General features: G+C 49.3%; 1 protein-coding gene across 2 annotated transcripts; it reads left to right on the top strand.

Moving 5' to 3' along the window:
* The first annotated feature begins 7856 nt into the window (after window positions 1-7856).
* mRpL17 (mitochondrial ribosomal protein L17) lies at window positions 7857-14050 on the top strand. 2 transcript variants are annotated; one of them, XM_037234454.1, is made up of 5 exons: window positions 7857-7871; window positions 9987-10180; window positions 10548-10649; window positions 12056-12170; window positions 12850-14050. In XM_037234454.1, the coding sequence occupies exons 2-5, from the start codon at window positions 9989-9991 to the stop codon at window positions 13125-13127; spliced, it is 687 nt and encodes a 228-aa protein (XP_037090349.1). In that variant the 5' UTR covers window positions 7857-7871; window positions 9987-9988; the 3' UTR covers window positions 13128-14050. The 2 variants fall into 2 exon arrangements, with proteins under 2 accessions (XP_037090349.1, XP_037090342.1); XM_037234447.1 differs by having other exon boundaries at window positions 7857-8092.
* Window positions 14051-21787: the final 7737 nt, after the last annotated feature.

Raw genomic sequence — 21787 nt, 5'->3', positions numbered from 1 at the left:
TTGGTAATATCGAGCCGAAATAGAAAATCGCTCCGTCTCAAAGGGGTCCCAAATCGATGCAAGAGACTGGCTCACTGACATTTGAGGTCACGATCCTACGGGCGGGGTCCTTAATGCGACCTAAAGCCAGCCCTTCGGGCCCTTCAGTCTAACAATCGAACCCTCGATCTTTGGTCTCGAGAGACCCCTAGCCCCTCTTCGAGTTCCCTCAAATACCGCTCCTGACCGACTCGAGATCATTTGCCGCCACAAGACACTTGTTAGGCACTGTTCTGTTCAATAGGTCAAGGTCTTTGTTAGGCACTGTTCGGCACCGTGACCCTTTACCGACACCGGAGCCCCTTTTACGTCAGAGACCCAAAACATTGTGAATTGCGGACCCCAGTCTGATTCCTGCTTGGGAAATGGGTCTCAAGTGCCCAGACAGACATAGAGCCGGCTGTTTGACTCCATGTTGAGGCCTGTATGATAGGGATATATACACCTGATAAGAGGGCTTCAAGAGAAGCCCTCTGACTGGAATTGCAGGTCATGTAATTACGGGGGGGGGGGGGGGGGCGCTGTCCAATCCGGCCCTTAATCTTGGATTCCGAGGGGCCCTTCGGTCCCTCTTCGGACCTCCTCAAACAAAGCCCGTGACCGACTAGGGGCCACTAACCGACACATGAACCCCTGGTTGGCGCTGTGGGCTTCTGACTGACACAGGAGCGCCAGCTATTGTTTCAGGGACCCGGCCCAATGTAACTTGTGGTCATCGGCCTCGCATGTGTTGGAAAAATGGGCCCGAAGGGTTGAGATGCACATGGAGCCAACTGTTCGGCGTTCGCGGTGTCTAGTCGACTTAGACGCCCGCATTGTCTCAGGGGTCCTCAAACGGTACAAGAGAACCTCTGACTGATATTTCAGGTCGCGACCTTACGGGCCGCGATTCTTTATATAACCTACCGTCAGTCCTTCAGGTCATCATGCCCTCCAACGGGGCCTTTGATCGTAGGTACCGGTGGGCCAGTCGGGCCCCTCTTCGGGCCCTATCGAACACTGACCTTTGTCAGGTCGGCACTCCTTGCGAGCACAGGGCCCTTTGTTAGGCGCTGAGGAACCCTGACAGAAACAGGGGCCCCCGACCAGTGTAAATCACTGGCCCCGGTTTTGTAGCTAATTGGGAAGTGGTCCCCTATGTTATTACGGTGTCTATGGGCTCTACGCTGTTTCCGGGGGCCCTATATGTCTACTTGCAGGGTCAATCCGATCGTCAAGGAGCCTTCTACGTTGTTCTTGATTTCTTTGCACAGTCAGGGGGTTCCGCGGATTATTTTCGCTCGCCCCAAAGGCTCTATACGCTAAAGCCAGGGCCCCACATGTTAACCTGTCGGGGTATTGTCAGTCGCCCACGGGGCCTCCACAATGTCCGTAAAGTTAGCAATTTATTCAGCGATTTTTTCAGCGATGAGTTGCGATTTCTCTGAAAAAGGATGTGAAGGTCAATTGCGGCATGAGAGCACCAAAAATGACACTTATATTGCAATATCCTGTGGCTTTCAAGGTCAAAAGCTAGGTGAAAGGACGGGGAACTCAATATCACCCCCAAAATACCGGCCGATTTGAGAACTATGAGCATCAAAATATTCACAAGCGCAAGAGTCATCCGTCAAAAATTCTGACCTCTCAAGGTCACTATTCAAGGTCAGACGCGTGCTCAAAGGACGGGGAACTCCATATCATCAAAAAAAAAAATACCGACCGATTTTAAACTTGCAAACATCAAAACATTCGCCACCGAAAGAACTAGCGTCCGTCAAAAAGTCCTGATATCTCAAGGTCACGCTTCAAGCTCAAACGCGGGCTCAAAGGACGGAAAACTCCATATCACCCTAAAAATGCCAGTAGATTTGGAACTTACAAACGTCAGAATATTCCCCAAAGAAATAACTAGCGTCCGTTAAAAAGTTCTGACCTCTCAAGGTCACCCTTCAAGGTCGAACGCGGGCTCAAGGGACGGGGAACTCTATATCACCCAAACATTATCGGCCGATTTTAAACTTACAAACATCAGAATATTCACCGCAGAAAGAACTAGCGTCCGTCAAAAAGTCCAGACCTCTCAAGGTCACCCTTCAAAGTCAAACGCAGGCTCAAAGCACCGGGAACTCCACATCACCAAAAACTTACCGGCCGATTTTAGCCTTACAAACATCAGAATATTCACCACAGAAAGAAGTAGCATCCGTCAAAAACTCCTGACCTCTCAAGGCCACACTTCAAGGTCAAACAAGAACCTAAAGGACGGAAAACCCGATATCACCCAAAAATTATCGGCCGATTTTTAGCTTCCAGATATCAGAATATTCACCACAGAAAAAGCTAGCGTCCGTGAAAAAGTCCTGACCTCTCAAGGTCACCCCTCAAAGTCAAACGCGGGCTCAGGAGGCGAAGAACTCCATATCACCCAAAAATTACTGGCCGATTTTTATCTTACAAACATCAGAATATGCACCACAGAAAGAGGTACCGTCCGTCAAAAATTCCTGATCACTCAAGGTCACCCTTCAAGGTCAAATGCGGGCTCAGAAAACAGGAAACTCCATATCGCCCAAAAATTGCCGGCCGATTTTTGACTTCAAAGATCGGAATACTCACTATAGAAATAGCTAGCGCCCGTCAAACAATCCGACCTCTCAAGGCTGGACTTCAAGGTCAAACGCGGGCTCAAGAGGCGAAGAACTTCATATCGCCCAAAAATTACCGAGCGGTTTTTAACTTACAAACATCAGAATATTCACTACAGAAAGAACTAACTTCAGTCAAAAAGTCCAGACCTCTCAGTCACCTTCAAGATCAAACGCGGCTCAAAGGACGGGAAACTCGGACGGGAACGGGAAGAAGGACGGGAAAAGCGGCCGGTAATTTTTGGGTGATATGGAGATCCCGTCCTTTGAGCCCGCCTTTGATCTTGAAGAACGAAACTGAGAAGCCAGGACTTTTGGACGGACGCTACATCTTTCTGTGGTGAATATCATGATGCATGCAAGTTTAAAACCGGCCGGTGATTTTTTGATGATATGGAGCTCCAAATCCTTTGAGCCCGTTCTTGACCTTGAAGGGTGACCTTGAGAGGTCTGGACTGTTAGACGGACGCTAGTTTTTTTTTCTGTGGTGAATATTTTAATGTTTGTAAGCTGAACATCGGTTGGTAATTTTTTGGTAATATGGAGTTCACCGTCCTTTGAGCCCGCGTTTGACCTTGAGAAGTGATCTTGAGAGATCAGGACTTTTTTACAAACGCTAGTTCTTTCTGTGGAGAATGTTCTGATGTTTGCAAGTTAAAAATCGACCTATAATTTTTGGGTAAAATGGAGTTCCCCGTCATTTGAGCCCACGTTTGACCTTTAAGGGTGACCTTAAGAGATCAGGACTTTTTGACGGATGCTACTCTTTCTGAGCTGAATTTTCTGATATCTGTAAGTTTTTTTACTGGCTGTAATCGGCCAGTAATTTTTTGGTGACTTGGAGTTCCCTGTCCTTTAAGCCTGCGTTTGACCTTGAAGGGCGACCTTGAGAGGTCAGGGCTTTTTGGTGGACGCTGGTTCTTTGTATGGTGAATACCCTGGTGTTTTTAAGTTTGAAATCGGCCGGTAATTTTTAGATGATGCGGATTTCCCCGTTCTTAGAGCCCAAGTTTGACTTTGAAGGGTGACATTGAGAGGTGAGGACTTTTCACGGACGCTAATTATTTTTGCGGTGAATATTCTGATGTTTGTTAGTTAAATATTGACCGGAAATTTTTGGTTGATATGGAGTTTCCCATCCTTTGAGCCCATGTTTGACCTTGAATGGTAAATTTGAGAGGTGAGGACTTTTTGAGGGACGCTAGTTCCTTCTGCGGTGAACATTTTGATGTTTGTAAGAAAAAAATCGTCCGGTAGTTTTTTGGGTGATATCGAGCTCTCCGTCCTTTGACCCAGCTTTTGACCTTGAAGGTCACGGTATACTGCAAAATAAGGGTAGTTTTTGGTGTTCTCATGCCATAATTGACCTTAAGACCCTTTTTCAGAGTAATCAGAAGTCGTCGCTGAAAAAATCGATGAATAAATCGCTAACTTCACGGACATCCACCCACGTTGGTCTCGGTTTGCCTACCAGAACACATTAACCATATGACCATCTGCCTGCTTCTTTGGTGTAGGGTCCCTTCAATTCTCTGTCATTAGCTTAGGGCTCCAGGTCTTGTCGGGAGGCGATTGTGATGATTGGAATTTTAGGGTGCGCCGACTTCTGGGGTCATTTTGCGGGCATAATAGCTAAGTGTTTACCGAGGTGTATCAATGGCTGTGAATCCTACGGTTCTCAAAAATGAAAACAGCTGTCAGGTGCCAAGCATGCGAGAATCGTCACCAATAAGGTCTGAAAAGGTAAGACCTGACACATTTCGTCCGGAGTTAAGTGCCCGCTCTTCGTTGAGGTGTAGGCAGGAGTAAACAACGTGGCGAACCGTGAGTGGCGCATCACAACAAGGGCATTTAGGCCGTTCTCCACCACACAAAAGGCAGCTATGTGTTGCGTGCGTGTGGCCAACTGGTAATCTGCTGAGGGTTACTTGTCCGCGTCCCAACTTACGTGAGCTTGACGGCCATGGATCCAATTGTGGCTTGATCACCCTTAACTTATCGCTTACAAAGGTGTCCCATCCGCGTTGCCATTTCTCCTTCACAAAGGTCGCAATGGCAGGGTAAAAGTCCCTTGCCGGCAAGGGTAAAGAACGGGTGCGAGGTGCACGCGCTGTCCGTTTTCCGGCCGCGTCAGCACGCTCGTTACCTGCGATAACCACATGACTCGGTATCCAACATAAGACGACAGTTTTAGCAGCAAGATACAACGTTGTCAGGCGAACTAAAATATCCTGTATAATGGGACAAGGTGGATAAAAGACTGTCAGGGCCAACAGGCTGCTCAAATAATCGGATAAGATCACGTGTGAGCTGCTCTCACCAACTTCGATGAAGCATAGGGCTTTACTGATTGCAACGAGCTCGGACGTGTAAACTGAGGCGTGTTTCGGTAAAGAAAAGGGCCGGGTGGCTTGGTCATTTACAAACGCGGCACCAACGCCCACCTGCGTTTTGGACCCGTCAGTATATGTGGCTTGAAAACCTATGTACGACCCGATGTGCTCCAGAGCCTTCGATCTTAAGTAGCGTAGGATCGCTCTCTGTTTGCTGGTGCATCAAAGGGATACATCCACTTTTGGTGAGATTAGCTCCCATGGACGCACTAAGCCAGGACGTGATCTTAGCACACCACGCAGACTTATGTCGCTTTCCCCGAACAGCTTCTCCATATGGACACCAAATGGAACAGCGGGCGGCCTTCCGCTACTTTGGAACTTGCTTTCCACATCACGTGAAACAAATGCTCAGTGGGTCGGATGGTTCGGAAATTGAGCCAGCTTGCAAAAGTACTATAGGCCAAGCATTTCCCTTCTCAGTGCCAACGCGGCTTCATTAACTTCCACGGTAAGGCTAGCAACTGGCGACGTCCTGAGTGCCCCCGTCACAATGCGTAATGCGGTATGGTACACGGTGTCTAACAAACGTTTGCAGGAACCCGGCGCGCGGTCATAAATAAAACAGCCATAGTCAAGTTTCGAACCTATAAGTGAGCGGTATAGCAGAAACAGTGTTTTTCTGTCCGCTCCATAACATGTTCGAGACACATACTTCAATATGTTCAATGCTTTAAAGCAGTATCACGTCGGGTTTTCAGATGTGACCCATACGTTAAATGATTATCAAACTGCAGACCCAGGAAGCGGGTACTGGATTCGTTCGGGATGGTCTGACCGTATAGCCTTAAAGTCATGGCGGGGCATTGACGACGTCGTCTGCAAAAGTGCATAGCGACTGTTTTCGAGGTTGAGAAGCGGTGTTCGTTTACAACACTCCATCTTTCCAGGCTGATCACAGCCAACTGCAAGCGACGCTTCAAAGAAGCAAAGTTTGACGAGGCGTACCAGGTGGCGACATCATCCACGAAGAGAGAGCGACTGACCAACTTTGGAAGGGAGTCACCAAGATCGTTTATCATTACAGCGAACAAAGCAACGCCCAGAGCACTGCCTTGGAGCACACCATTATCTTGTTGGTACCTATCCGAAAAGTGTGAGCCAACACGAACTCTGAAAAAAACGATCGGCCATAAAGTTCGCTAAAAACGTGCCCATGGCTCCTCGAATGCCATAATGGAATAATTTTTTCAGGATGCCGTAACGCCACGTCGTATCATAGGTTTTTCAGCATAAAAAACACGGCGCCAACATCTCGTTTTTCCCTAAAACTGGTGCGGATGTTTGAGTCGAGAGCCATAAGATGGTCAATAGTACTGCGATTTTTCCCAAATCCACATTGAGCAGCCGTAAAACGTTGTACCGCCCCAAAAAACACGACAAACGTACATTTGCCATACGTTCCATCAACTTACAAATGCATAATGTCAGTGAGATAAGGCGATAGTCGGCAGGGTCAGCCCCACTGTTGCCAGGCTTAAGCATAGGGACAATGTGTGATTCACGCCAAGACTCCGGAAAACCTTCATTCGCCCAGAGTTTGTTGTACGTTGCCAAGAGGGCCTCAACTACTGAAGTGGGGAGTTACTTAAGCGTGGCGTTGTGAGCTAGATCCGGACGCTCTGCCACATTGCGCAGCGATCCGATCGCGGAAATTAGTTCGGCCATTGTAAAAGGTCGGTTGTACGACATCTGTTCCGTCGTGGTGAAGTCGACAGGGGATGCCTCGCAGCGGATCCGGTGACGTATGACTGTGGGACGGCATTGCTGTTACCACACCGTTCGGAAAATGCGCGGACGATTTCATTTGCTACGTCAGCTGGGTGTACAATGTCACGTCTATTGATACGGAGCACAAGGTGTGGTACAGACGGGTGCCGTTCCGCAGTGCGTTTGATCCGTTGTCGGGGGCGGTCTGTTCACCTGCTTCTGTATACTCGGTCGCTCGGGCCCTCCAAATTGGGTCTTGGGTGCTTCCTATTGGAATGGAGGGCCTTGCGCACTTGGAGATCTGTTAACCTGCTCGGGCACACTGGATTGTTGGTGGGCCCTGCACATTGGGTTTTGGTATTTGAATCTAGGGCTCCACGCTCCTGTCGGGGGCCATCTGATAGCCTGCTGGGGTACGGTTGGTCTTTCAGGGCCCTCCATACTGGGTTTCGGATGCTTCGACACGGCCCCATCCTCACCTTGCCGTCAACGTGTAGGTAGATTTATGTGGCGCGTGATGCTTTCTCTCTAGACGCTATTTCACACTCCGCGCGTTTCGCGTGTTGGTGACGTCAATCACAGCTTTTGACAGATTTCATTTGTGCGTGCAGGCTGTGTCACCAGTGACTTCATTAGCTGCTGGCATGCCCTCCGTGAATCCCGGGCTTCCATTAACAGTTGAGACGTTTGGAAAAGCAGCAACTTGGAAAGTACGGCACAATGGTTTAGTTTCCTATTCAGCGCTCAGCGAAGGAGCTTTACCCCCCCCCCCCCCCCTCTCCCCCAACATGGCATCCAGCCTTCCCGACTTTGAGAGGAAGGTGGGCCAAAGCCGGAAAGACGAAAATACAAATTTTGCAGCAAAAATTTGGGGATACGGTTTTTATACTTTTACATGATTCTGAGCCCTTCTCCTAGCTCACTTTGCGAAACTACGTCCGGGCACAGTACTTTTTCAAACATTCATTTCCACTCGTTTCCGCTTCCCGCAAGAAGCCCAAATCGCTTCGCAATGGCGTCATCATCAGCTGATGCGTGTATACACGAACACACTTCCTTGAGCAGACGTACTGCAGTTCGTGGGCGGGCGCTGTTATTGGTGGCATGTTGCGTGATATGGGTGGGGTGTTGGGTCTTGCATATTTTTTCGGAAACAATATCTGTTGAGTAACGTATCGTCCAGCTTTCAAGAAAATCGTATGATTTTCACCCAGCTTTGAGTAACCTGAAAGAAAGTGCCGTCGTCTTGGAGAGTACTCGTTGTTGGTTTGCAGTCACATTTGCGTGTACAGAATAACGAACCATTGTCAAACACAAGCACAGGTTCGTTTTTGTCAGTTGGCCATGCATTTTTGCCTGTGCTGTGGTGCCACATGCATCTGTGGCAATATTAGATGTTGTCAGTAGAAATTTTATCCCATATAGACAGTTTTATTCTGATAGGTAGGGCAAATGTCAGTGAGGATGTTGGCGACTGCTCCCATTCTAGCACCCTGAAGAGGGGTGTTGTGAGGGGCTCCTTACTGCAAAAAACACACTACTGCAATGTGTCAGACATGGCAAGAACATTTAATAAAAACTTAATATGCTGTGAATCCATTAATCCAAGCACTTGAGGTGTGGTGCATAAGCACCCCCAATTTTATTGCATTAAGGATAAATGCTTGAAGAAATGAATGCTTAGTATTTTTCTGATAGGCCTTAAAGCATGATGCTCAATTTTTTTCATTAAAAAATCATTTTCATTTTCAGCACAAATTGCCTAGCCTGAGAAAGTTTCAGCACATAAATGGTGTGCAGACTTCCAGGGTAGTGAATGAGCTTTTTTGCAGAGTACAGACCATTGCCTCAGAGGCCTGGGCAACACTATTATTTGGGTGGCTTAAGTATCAACACAGTGGGAATGTGGCTGGTGCTAAGGATAATGCATGTGTTATGCTCGTGTTCGTTCTGGTTTTTACTTGTTCAAAAAGTCAGTCTGTCTTCAAAAATATTTTGTTATTCCAAACACCAGGCAATCTCCAATCTCAGCAACTCTCGCCACACCCCTATCCTGGCACCTCCCTGTGCCCGCCAGAACTGCTCAGCTGATCGCACCTGCTCAGCTAAGCCCTGACTGCTACACAAGCTTTGGGGTAGAGAAATATGATCTGCCCTGATATTATCAATATATTATCACCCTTAACTGATGATGCCTGTGATCCTGAGAAGAAATAACCTGGCTGAATCCTTCACATATTTATGTAGTTGGGTGTAATAAATTGACTGGCCTGTGGGGGAAGCAAGTGCCATCTTTTCAGTTATCCATGTCAAAAATTTAAATTAGAGTTTTCAACAAACAACAAAGAGTTTCAACATTATGAATGGAAAACTCACACTAGGATGTTATGTTCAGGGAATGCATGTTGCCACCAGGTGTGCAACATAATGCTCTGAGAAAGTCTGCAATCCTAAATGCACATGGAGTGCCCAAACAAATGTGTGTAAAGGCTAAGGCCTGTATCATACCATATATGTCATGTCATGTGCCATATACTGCAGGTCACTGGTGCATGCAAGGCAACACAACTTTGCTCATTGCATTTGAGGCTTAAGTGGCAATATGATTCTTATATGGATGGTGCCAGACCCCTAGGGTTGGCACCCTCACTGGCACCCAACTGTGCCTTTTGAGGGCAACAGGCATAGGCCGATCTTGGTTGTGTTTAAAGGGCCTCTTGGTGTTGTGGCTTTGATTTTTGACATTGACATTGTGGCATGACAGAGAGAAAACCTGAGTTGGGGCACTTGAGGTCCTCCTAGTTTTTTGGTCTGTTTCCAGGCATCTACATTTCCAAAATAGGGCACAGAGTGCTGGCCTATGTTCTTCTTCCTTGTGTATGTCTGCTAACAGTGGACACTGCCATGGGTTGTGTGCATGTGTAAAAAGATAATGCTGTGTGCATGTAAGGTGGTCTTGAAATACATATTTTTGTGTGGGATATGTATTGGCAGATGCCTAACATGTATCTAGCTTCTGTATTGCAGTGCTATCCAAATTATTTAGCTCAATAGCTACTTAACTAACAACAATATGATTCACTTGTTGATTTATTAGCCTGTAAGTTATAAGGATGTGAGTGATCCACGTCATGTACAACCAGAAACAATATATTTGAAGAAATGGCATCAACCATTTCCTTTCAAGCTGGCAGCTGACCTGGTGTCTGCTCCTCAGCCATGTCGCAGCTGGGCCGGTTGATACCGCAGCTGCGCGTGCCCGTGCGGCCCACCTACCGCAAGCTGCGCAACCCGGAGGGCTCGTACGGCCGGCTGAAGAACCTGCGCGGCACAGTGACGGCGCTCGTGCGCGATGAGCGCGTCGAGATGCCGCTCGACCGGCTGGACGAGGCGCGCGGGTACGCCGAGCGGGTGAGTGCGCACTGGCCCGGCGGAGCTGGCCGACGTCAGTGGAACACTGGGAACAGTGGGAAGTGGCACAAGCATTTGTGGATGGCCGGATGTGTGTTCAGCTGAGTGTGGAAGGTCTCGGATATAGATCGTTGGAGCGCTCGTCCGCGGCTTCTGGCTTGTGCTAAAATGTAGCTGTGGCAGCACTGGTGACAGCAATCACTGCTTTGGTCGCCTTGATGAATGGCTGATTTGCAAAAGTATGTGGTGTGCATTTCAAAAACTTTAAAGGAAATGCTGAATATTAAATGAGTAGTGATCAAGATGCATTTGTAAGCATACCCTTACTTAGTACACCTTTCATCTGAACTTGTTTGTTCTTCCTCAGCTGATTCAGGAAGCTGTAAGGCATGGTGACAAAGATCCTCATGTAATGGACATGGCAAACTTCTGGTTGAATGAGAAGCAACTCATTCATAAACTGTTCAAGGTAAGGCTGTTTATGTGGTAAATCAGGGGCTACGTTTTGTGTGAAAGGGGGTGTTTCACAGTTGTGTGGGGTTTTTAACTGAAATAGCCATTTTGAAGATCAACCAGTGCAGTTCACAACGCTGTCCTTAAGACCTAAACCTCTCTAGTTTCTGAGCAAGGCGCCCGCGAAGAAGTGCGGACGATTTCGAGGATGCTATTTCAAGGTGACCCAGGCACCCGTGACGCCATAATAATGCCATTCAAATCTTGTCATTCTATTGGTCATGCTGCAAACAAGACCACAAAAATATCATTATGGAGTCGTTCATGTCTAGCGTTCGTTAGCACGCTTTCCAGATATGACGACGTTCAGTTGGTTTTCATTTATTGTTGTGCAGGATACGATGACGCAATAAAACAATGACGATTGGAAGACTTACTAAATCGAGAAATGGTGTCGTCTATAGTAATCTTTCCTGCTTAAAAGTGTACCAATAGTTAATTGCTGCTATTGGTGAGCTTATTTCATCATATCTGCTGCTCACTCCAATGGCTTCGGACGTGAAACATACCCTTTAAGCATAGAGTATACATGCGATCTAATGCCTATCTCAAAATTTGTGAAGTGTTCACAGATGTGTGATGATTTTGGATGTCATGTGTCAGGTAGTAATCCCAGGTCTAAGTCATTGCGTCACGCGCGTCTGAACCATCGCACCACACCACATGCGTTTGAGGTGGTACGGATGCAGCCTGCATGGGTTTAAACGTCCTTACCTGTTGTTTCATCCATTGAATAGCATCACATTTATTCACCACCGTGACGAAAGGCTTCATTCTTTCGGCCCCGTTGGGCAGCCTTAATAACGTGCTTGCCGTCGGGTCACCGCCATGACGCGCATGCTTAGTGGGAGTGTCATGGCTTTGGACGAAGAGCCGCTGCGGTCAGAGCGAGGGCGTGTCCTTGGGGTCGTCTTCGAACGGAAGCGGGTTTGATGTCAGACCATGCTCGCCAAGCCTACGTCGTGGGCGCCGGTTGGCCCGGCGTTAATCCAGCAGCAGGACGACCCCCGCCTGCCCCGACCTCTCCCAGCCGCCACCGCGTTGTGTCGAAGCAAGTCGGCTAGGAAAGGTCTGGGACCCCACAATCGCCGTAGTGCTCTGCTCTGAGAAATGCTTCAATGTTTGTCAGATAAGTTACTGCCATATATAAAAACCCAATGAGCCTCATCTATACCTGCTGAATCGTATGCTGTGCGTGGTAATTGGCCTGGTTGGAGATCTTTGGTACCTACCAGCCTCTCAGCGGGTGAGACAGTGGGCAGAGGTGATTTTGTGGTAGTGCTGATGTCTTTCGTTATGTGCTGATTATGGGTCTCTTTATCCGGACTGTTATCATTTCTTGAAATGTTCTGCTGTTTTTAGGTGCTCGCTCCAAGATACGCTGAGTACAGGACCAGTTACACCAGTCTGCACCGATTGCCACCGATGTACAGGGAAAATGACAAGGGTGCACCAAAAGGTGTACTAGAATTGAAAGGTAAAGACTGGTATGTGTTGTGCATGTCGTTTGTCATAGTTTCGTGATATTTTATTTGAGATCCTCTCTATAATAAATTTCATCTACCATGCATTATCATGTCGTAGACATCAAGCCAATATACACGGTGTGGTTTACTTCACACGTGAAACTGTAAAACGAGCGGAAAAGCGCACTTATGTTCATGCGCACTTAAGGATGTCGAATTTCGTGGTGTGGTGAGAATTTATAGGAAGCCCATTAGCTGGGTGGTTGGTGTTGTTTTGACTTAGGGCTCTGGCGAAGGAAGGCCCTTTCACACACCTTGTGTACTGGCTGTGGACTCGCCGCCGATTCGGCAGTCAGTCAGCTGTGGCAGACCTGGAAGCGTCACATTTCAGTCTGCAGGCTCGCAAAGTGCCGGTAAAGAGAACCCAGAAGTAGTACTTACGCGTAGCAACTGAGTTCATCAGAATATTACGCAGACTGGTTTCATCAAGCGTTCCGGACCAGGTACTTAAGCTCTTGGCCCTCACTTTGTGACCGGGTGGGCCTGCATGGGGCACCTTTTAGTCTTCCATCGCTGACCGACTACAGAATTCGCAGTCTGCAGTATGCAGCTTGCAGTCAATCTGCAAAAGTTTTCGATATGCGATTGAACACTCTACGGATTCGCTCAGCGTGCTCTGTCCGTCCACAGAGAATCCGTTTCCGCCGCTGAAGCCGGACGCGCGCGCCAACCGACACCTCCTGCACAACGTACTGCTGGACGAGGCGCGCAAGCAGTACAGACATAACAAGTACCAGCAGCTGGCGGCCGAGGCGCGCGCCGACCTGGCGGCGGCCGCCGCCCCAGAGCCACCTGCCGGCCAGACGGCCGAACTACGGGATAGCGTGGCGTCCAAGGGGGCGAGTGACATGGCCGCGGAGAGCCCCGGCGCCGAGGGGACGGCGGCCACCGAACCTCAGCACCGGTAGCTGCGCGAGGTGTGACCCCGCTCTTGTACGGTGGACTGGAGGTAGCGTGTGATGATCATCCGACTTTAATCTGCTTCATATATCTCAGTCAGAGTCAGAGATACGTCAGTGAGTTGCCGCCGACAACGCGCAGGGAGCCACATTGACGCGTCTATTCTTGACTGGGGAAGGTGTTAGCAAGGCAGGCAAAATAAAGGCTGTGCATCAGCAAAAAGAACGCGTTTTCAGACCGCAATGGGTTAGTTGCGCGGTAATAACAGCGATGAAAGCGTTTTTGCGTCCGTCCTGGCATTTTTTGTTGCTGCGAGAACAAGTCCAACGTTAAAGAAATAGCATAGTGTCACTGAAACGTAAGTCTAACCAAAATGGAGAAAATGTCTACAGGCACCCGCCATTGCTTCCACAGGCATCGCCAGCCATCGCCGCCCATGCCATTATGCGCTACGAATGCGTGCGATCAAGTCATGCTACGGTTTGGCCTCGTTTTGGGGTTCGCGATATGGCACGCAAAAGTAGTGAGATATGCTGTAGTACCCAGATTTTGGCCATTGACAGCGTGCATACGCGGCGGCCGACTCCGAGGATGCTGGACAAAAATGAATATAACGTGCATTATCATGGTAACAAAACCTCAGTTCGTAGCATCGCTTCTTACGATGTGGTTGCACGATGGTCATCATTACGACGCAGTTGCGCGATGGTTACCATTGTGATGCGGTTGCGCGATGGTTACCATTACGACGCAGTTGCACGCTGGTTAATACGGTGCCGCTGCATGATAGTTACCATTTATAGCTGTGTGGGGCGCGGTTCGCTGCAAGATGCTAGACATGAGGGCAATACTTTAAGATCAAGATTATTTTTGACCCGTGTTTTCAACGACTCCGCGATCTATGCGTAAGAATCGTATGAATGAGCCACGAAATACAGTCTGAAAACTTGAGTTGTCTTCGCTTAGCGTATCTAGGCAAGCAACAATGTTTGGTGGCTTTTTCGTGTGAGCTGAGTGCCTCAATATATATATATATATATATATATATATATATATATATACATGTATTAATATAAGACATATAGTTGGCTGTGCATTGCATACATTATATTCCGCGTTTATGACTGGTCGATACGAAGACTTGAGCAAACGGCTAAGAAGGTCATGAACGCGGAATATTCTGTGATGTGGAACCAACACTGTGTTAGAGAAAACCTGCTCCCGAAATACTCCAATACTCCAACACACACACACACACACACACACACACACACACACACACACACACACACGCACGCACGCACGCACGCACGCACGCACGCACGCACGCACGCACGCACGCACGCACCACGCACGCACGCACGCACGCACGCACGCACGCACGCACACACACACACACACACACATACACATACACATACACATACACATACACATACACATACACATACACATACACATACACATACACATACACATACACATACACATACACATACACATACACATACACATACACATACACATACACATACACATACACATACACATACACATACACATACACATACACATACACATACACATACACATACACATACACATACACATACACATATACATATATATATATATATATATATATATATATATATATATATGCCGCCGAGCTGCCATACACTCTCACCGGCCGAGCTGCACGTGGCTACGCTCTCACTCCCAGACCGCCGCGGCCGAGGAGCACACGGCAATGCCGCTCAGCTCCCCGGCCGGCCCGCGACCGTACCGCGTCTGCGCCTCCGCCCTCGGGCTGCGCCCGGCTACCTTATCCAAGCTGTCCGCAGTCATCGGCCGTCTGAGCGCGTCCAGAGCTCTCGGCGCCGATGGTGTCCCTCTGCTGGCTGTCAGAAAGTGCCTCCCGGGCATTGTTTCAAACCTACTTCACCTGGTTAACCGTTCTATCATCTCATGTACTTTTTCCAATGTCTGGAAATTTGTTCGTGTCATTCCCGTGATTAAATCAGATGACTCAGCAGCTTTCAACAGCTTTCAGCGAATCGCCGTCCTCTGTGTGCTATCAAAAATTACCGAAAAAGTCGTCTGTGTTCAACTTGACTCATATCTGCTCAAATATCACGTACTTTAGCCGTCGCAGTACGTGTACCAGCCGCGTTTTTCTACAGAGGACGCCGCGCTCGACGCTGTCATATGGCTCGCATGGGCCGTCGACAACAGCCAAGTCGCGTTGCTCACGACGATCGAACTAAGCAAGGGCTTCGACGGTGTCCTGATCAAGCTGGAATGGTGTGGCATGACCTCTGGATGGTCCCGGAGCGCTTTGCACGATCGGAGGCAGGTGGCGAGCAACTCTGAGCCGTTACCGCTCTCACACGGTGTGCCTCAGGGATCCCAGGTCGGGCCAATCCTGTTCCTGATCTTTATTGGCGGCCTTCTCCAGCTTCCTCCCCATGGCCGCTGCCTATCTTAAGCTGATGAAACCCAGCCCCTCGATAGTTCCACACCCGACGTCATCGGCCTGTCCCACCTCAAATCCCGCGTCGATGGGTTCACGCAGTGCTTCTAAGTTTGGTTCCAATGAAACAGTCTAAAACTGGATCCCGAGAAGACCAACTTCACTCTGATCGGCACACGATTTTGCATTCAAAAGGGCGGCAACTTTCACGTAACCATTTCTGGTCGACCTACCCACCCCTTAACAACAGCAGTAAAGGTATTGGGTGTACTTCTTGACCAGCACCTGACCTGGGAAACGCCTGCATGAAAAGCCCTGAGAGGGTGCAGCGTGGCGGAGATGGTGCGCCAAGGTGACCGTGCCAACGTGTGCGGCGCATTGCATGCCAGCGGGGCGCCCGCCGTTCTGCATGTCATTGGGGCTTTACGACACACCCAGCTGCTGAGACTCTCTGGCGCCGTTTGCCTCTCACCCTGGCAGGAAGGGCGGGCACTGCGGAGAATCGAGCCCCGTACCTCTGGTTTGCCAGACGCGCAGTGGTTAACGCAGGCGCGTTAACCACTGCGCGTCCCAAATGGGAACGAAATTTGGGACCCCAGCCCCTCCCAGGGGGGGGGGGGCTGGGTCCCAAATTTTTATTGGCATGACTAGCCCATGTTCGTCTTAAAATATTCAAGACTTGGTCAGAATTTATTACTGATAAGAATTATGTAACATGGTTTTGAACATGCGCACTAGCAACTCCGAACATCTTCGAAGCCCAGCGTTGCAGTCTCCATGGGCCGCGCGTTGCCGGCCCCGTGGCTATGACACTAAGTGATAGCCGATAGGCAGACGAAAAAGAGATGCATCTTGAGGAAGATGGCTGGTGAACCAGGTAAAATGGCGTGCATGTTAAAAGTTCTGAAAAAATAAGGCAAACGCAACGTATATCTGAAAAAGCGCTGAGGGGGGGGGGTGCATTAGCATTGCTGGTCCGCTATCTTGAAAAGTGGGCGAGGAGGCATGGCCTCCTGGTCCCCTTTTCCAACACCCATGCATCATCATCAGCCTGCTTGTCTCACTTCAGCTGTCCGAAGTCTGAGAGCCTTCCCGCGGCAAACCCTGCTGGCGCTGGGTGGCGCTGCTCGCACGGCTGCCGCCTTGCTATTATTACTATTGCGAACCTTGGCGAAATCCAGCGACTGGCTATTCTAACGCCGCGTCAGTACATACTACATAGATAAACACAGAACACGCAACGCATGCAAATGAGACGCAACGCCAGCGATACACATACGATGTTATAAAACATGAGCGACTTGTGATACAACCGGTACCTGCACGTCATGGCCAGTTGGTCAATTTAGGTAAGCTCTTTGATGAAATGCATTGCTTTGCCCTTGAACTCATTAAAGTTTTTGCTCTGGCGCGTGGCAGCAGGGAGGCGATTCCACGCCGCCACGGCTCGACATGTCCTTTTCACGTGCTCTACGCGAGGGTGTTTTTTAGCGCTCGTCTGCAGTACACTTTCGTCATCGGTGGTTCTAGTGTGCCGCTGAGATACTTTAGATCGGCGCCTGATCAGATTACTGAAAGCCTGTGGCCCGTCAGGCACGTTAATGGCGCGATGCAAACGTAAGCAGTCGCGGTGGGTGACAGCCTCGTCACCTGTTCACTGTTCGGACACCGGCGGTGGCTGGCGCGGTCCGCCGTGACATTTCGGCGCGTGAGTGTGCGGGCACGAGCTGGTGATGGGTGCCAGTGGGTGACACGGCACGGATATATCGACGCCCGGGGCTGGTGACGGGCGCTCGCCAGGCGAGCCGACGCTGAGTCAAATGTCAAATGTGAGTCGAGGCGGCAACCAGAGCTGAGCTTGGACACCGCTTAGAGATGAGTCAATACACCTAGGAGAGGTGAACCGAGACACCTGGGAGAGTTGAGGCGATGTTCTTATTAGAGGCGAGCCAAGGCACATATTAGAGGTGGGCCGGGACACCTGGGAGAGGTGGACCGAGATACCTGGGAGAAGTGGGCCGAGGCACCTGGGACGGGTGGGCCGACACACCTGGGAAGGGTAGACCGAGGCACCTGAGAGAGGTGGGCCGGGGCACCTGGGAAAGGTGGACCGAGACACCTGGGAGAGGTGGACCGGGACACCTGGGAGAGGTGGACCGAGACACCTGGGAGAGGTGGGCTGGAGCACCTGAGAAGGGTTGACAGACGCGCCCGAGAGAGGTGGGCCGGGGCACCTGCGATATGTGAGTCGATGTACCTACTAGACGCGAGCCAATGCACCTATTAGAGACGAGCCCGAGCCACATGGGAGGGAGAAGCCAAGGCTACTATTAGGTGTGAAACAAGGTACCTGTTTCAGATGAGTACAGTGACATGTCAGAGGCGAGCTGAGGTTTGTATCGTCGCATTCTCGGTGTCGGGCGATGTGTCAGCCGCGCGCCTGTGCGGCCGGCGAGCTGTATCTCGCTAGGTGCGCCACGGTAAGCCCGACAGCTCGGCTTGCAGGCGGTAGCGACTTCAGCGAACAGCTGAGAGGCCCTGCAGCGCGTTTCGGGTGAAGCCGTGCAGGTCCGGCTCTGGCGCAGTCAGTGGAGGCAGTGGCCGGGGAAAACCTGTCCACAACAGGCCCAGACTGCCGCACAACCACAGCCCATCGCACCGTCCCAACGTCGGAGCATCTTGCAACAGTTTTCGACATCTGTGAGCTCCTAAAGTATGCTTCTGATACTTTCAGAAGCTTGTGGCTACGGCATCGAATTCATTCGTCTTCTGGAACAAAAATAACAGCATGCTTTGGCACAGGATGCATGCTACGCAAACGCTACTAGTGCTGTTCATTGTTACCAACATCTTCTCAGATTACATTGTCTTTCCCGGTGACACCTCAGATACAAATGCAAAGAGATTAAAGGTGATCAGCTTACATCAACTCATTTGTCACGACCAGCGAGACCAATGGCCGCCAGACTATAATATATATAGATATAATAGACGCCAGACAAATGGCCTCCCAAACTATATGACCTGGGAATCAGCGCACGAACGGAATGCTGTCTCCGTGAATCCCCTTGCCTGGGTTACTAGTTGACGTTGACAGACAAAACGTGGCGTGGCAAAGGTTTGCATCGCATTTATTCGTAACGCATTTCTTCGTACGCAAAACTTAATACGTAAAATATTTGTATCACGCTTCCTTGTGCGCAAATATTCGTGGCAGTAGCCCCCGTGCACCAATCGTCGTATGTGAATCTTCGGATCCAAAAAGCATGGATCCGCAACTTTGGTGTACGCGAAGCTTCCATGTGCAATTCGTAGCATGACACTTCTCAGTACGCGCGGTTGTTCCGATTGCGTTCCTCCGGTTCGCATTTTTTTATGCACCCGCGGCTTTATCCACATCGCATTTGTTTCGCGTGGGAGTTCTTGGTGTGAAACATGGAATATCGACGTAGAAACACCCATAGGCGACACCAGTTACCTTGTTTACATTTAAGTTGAAGCTGAAACTGAAGTTGATCAAGGAGTTTTCGCACATGCCGTCACGTTGTACACGCGCGCAATATTATTAAAGGGGCTCATCGGCCTCTTGAAAAAGAAAGCATGCGTCATGTTGGTACATGCATATCTACCTACGTCTTCCCCTCCACGGTGCGTAGGGGACGATAGCTTCTTAATTTCGTAATCAATGTCTTTATTGCAAAGAGCTGATAAAGCACTGGGGCTGGGCTTCACATTGTATAAGCCCAGTCCAATATTGCGAGGGTCCGCCCACTATTGCGGGCCCCATCCCAACATTGAGGTGGGGTCGGGTGTGTGGGTGGGAACTCAGCATTGAGAGGCGTGCCACCCTCCCGAAGAGATGTAAAGCTCCAACCCTGTTTGAATATTTTTTCCCTTAAAAATGTTTAAAACTTCAATGATATTTATTACACAAGAACTTTTACAAATGAATATTCGATTACAGCAAAGAACGCAAAGGCTAGAAAAAGCGAGACAAATTAAAAGTGCTGCTTTCATAAAAGTGAGCATGGTGTCCGATGACTTCTGTGTCACGTAGGACCGGCTAATTCACATATAAATCATGAGCTATTCAGTATTTTGAGAAAACTGGTACTATCGATGGAATCATACGCGTCATATTTAACAGTGAGTCAGAAGTACTAAAACTTGGGATACTCCCTTCAAGCAATGCGTTACGAAGCATTGCTGATGCGAAGAATGCGATACGAGGAATTCAGTATGCTAAAAAATGAAATGCAAAGAATTGCATCTTTGAAGGAATGCGAAAACGGACTGATGCAATGCCAAGAACTGCGTGCTCGAAAAGAAGCGATCCGAAGGATTCCACGTGCGTAGCTTTGCGGATGACAGGTTTTGTGTGTAGAAGTGTTTATCCTTACAAACTTTGGCGAGTACGAAAATTTCCTGTCACAAAAATTTGCGCGCGAAGATACGTCATGCAACAGCGTACGTCATGCGATAGCATGACGCATCTTCGTAAAAATTCGTACACAAATATATGCATACGAAGTTTTGCGTCTGAAGAAGTGCGTTACGAGGTAATGCAGTATCAATACGACGTTCTGTTCGGGAGTGGCGAACTCCCATGGAGGACAGATCCTTTAAAGCATTGATCAACTTTATATGTATTCCTTGCCAGATGTGTCTGCTCTTGTTAGCTTACATTCTGGTGTGTACCGTTCACATATATGAATTCATAGCTCTCGCGTCCGTTTTAATCTGAGTTCTCCAACGATGTAAAGGGCGCGTTCCTGACTGGTGCCAACAACCGACTGCCGTTTCTTGCTAGGGAGATCAATTACTTAAGTTTTCAAAGTAATGTATTTGTCCTAAGGACGAAACAGCGATCAGTGATTATTGGTATCGTGGATAACACCATACAAACGATGATCAAGCAAGTCCAATCATCGCTGGTCGACTGCCGTCTACCCCCACCACGGGGAAGGCTTATGGCCGCAGGCTCTCTTGGTGGGGCAGTAGCAAGGCGGAGGCATCAAGGGAGGCGCCGCGCAGAACGTGGGTGGCAGCGTGTAGCACTGTTCGCCTGGACTGCACTGCTTCAGGCAGCCCTCGGTGGTGCAGCACTTCTGCGCCGTGCTGCAATGGCCTCCGATGCCACAGTCAGGGTCGGTGCTGCAGGGGATAGTGGCGATCACTTGCTGCAGCGTCAGCAGGGCCACCGTCAGCAGCAGTGCGAGCTTGACCGGCATCTTCGCGATGTCACTGGAGTCACTGTCACTTGATCACTGCGGGAGACTGACTGTTGCGAGCTTGTGCCGAGGGTTCTTGCCGGCCGCCGACTGAAGGCGGACAATGCCGGCCGTTTGCACAACGCGGTTGATGACAACAGCACGGAAATGCCGGTACCTGACAGAGGCGAGCCCAGGCGCCGGGGCAAGGGTGGGGACTAAACAGTAGGGTGGAGGCATATCTAGAACAATCACGGCTGCTGTCTGCTGGTCTCATGTGCATTGACACCAGTTCTGGTACTTACAAGTGCCTAGTCCGACCACTACCCGTCATCTCTACGCAGCGATGCTCACTGGCCATCTCTTAGCAAGACTCTGTATTCGGTTGGACCATCTGTTGGCTGTGCAATTCTAGCACGAACCTGCTGGGTGCGCCACTAAAACGAAATTACGGACATGTTGCGTGCAAAGATATGTCATACGATAGCATACGATAGATATATTTGCGCACGAAGTTGCGTCTGAAGTGCGCTACGAAAGAATGTGATAGCAACACGACGTTCTGCCCAGGAATTCCGAACTCTTATGAGAGACGGATTCTTTAAAGCATCGATCAACCTGATCTGTATGCATTGCCAAATGTGTGTTTTTTGGTGTATAATGTCCACATCTATTACTTGAAAGCTTTCGCCAGGGTAAGGAAAAAAGCCTTTTCTGTTACCGACGAAATTTGGAACCGTCTTGATGGTCACCTGGAAGCGAAGCCTTCAGAAACCGTTGCGATATAGCTGTAAACGCAAGAAACCACAAAACAAAGACTAATTGAATGCAATGCGGCATAACCATAAGACATTTTTGCTTCGGAAGTTCTTTTGCACTAAAGGATCATTTGCTGGTCATCAAACACTAAAGATGGTTGAGACTTAACTAATCACATTATCAGACAAAGGCATACTTCACATAACCAGCTCGGAACCGTGTAGCT

The sequence above is a fragment of the Pollicipes pollicipes genome, unplaced genomic scaffold (assembly GCF_011947565.3).
Source record: "Pollicipes pollicipes isolate AB1234 unplaced genomic scaffold, Ppol_2.1 Scaffold_2555;HRSCAF=2994_pilon_pilon_pilon, whole genome shotgun sequence".
NCBI lineage: Eukaryota > Metazoa > Arthropoda > Thecostraca > Pollicipedomorpha > Pollicipedidae > Pollicipes > Pollicipes pollicipes.
This window is presented reverse-complemented; position numbering and strand designations above follow the sequence as displayed.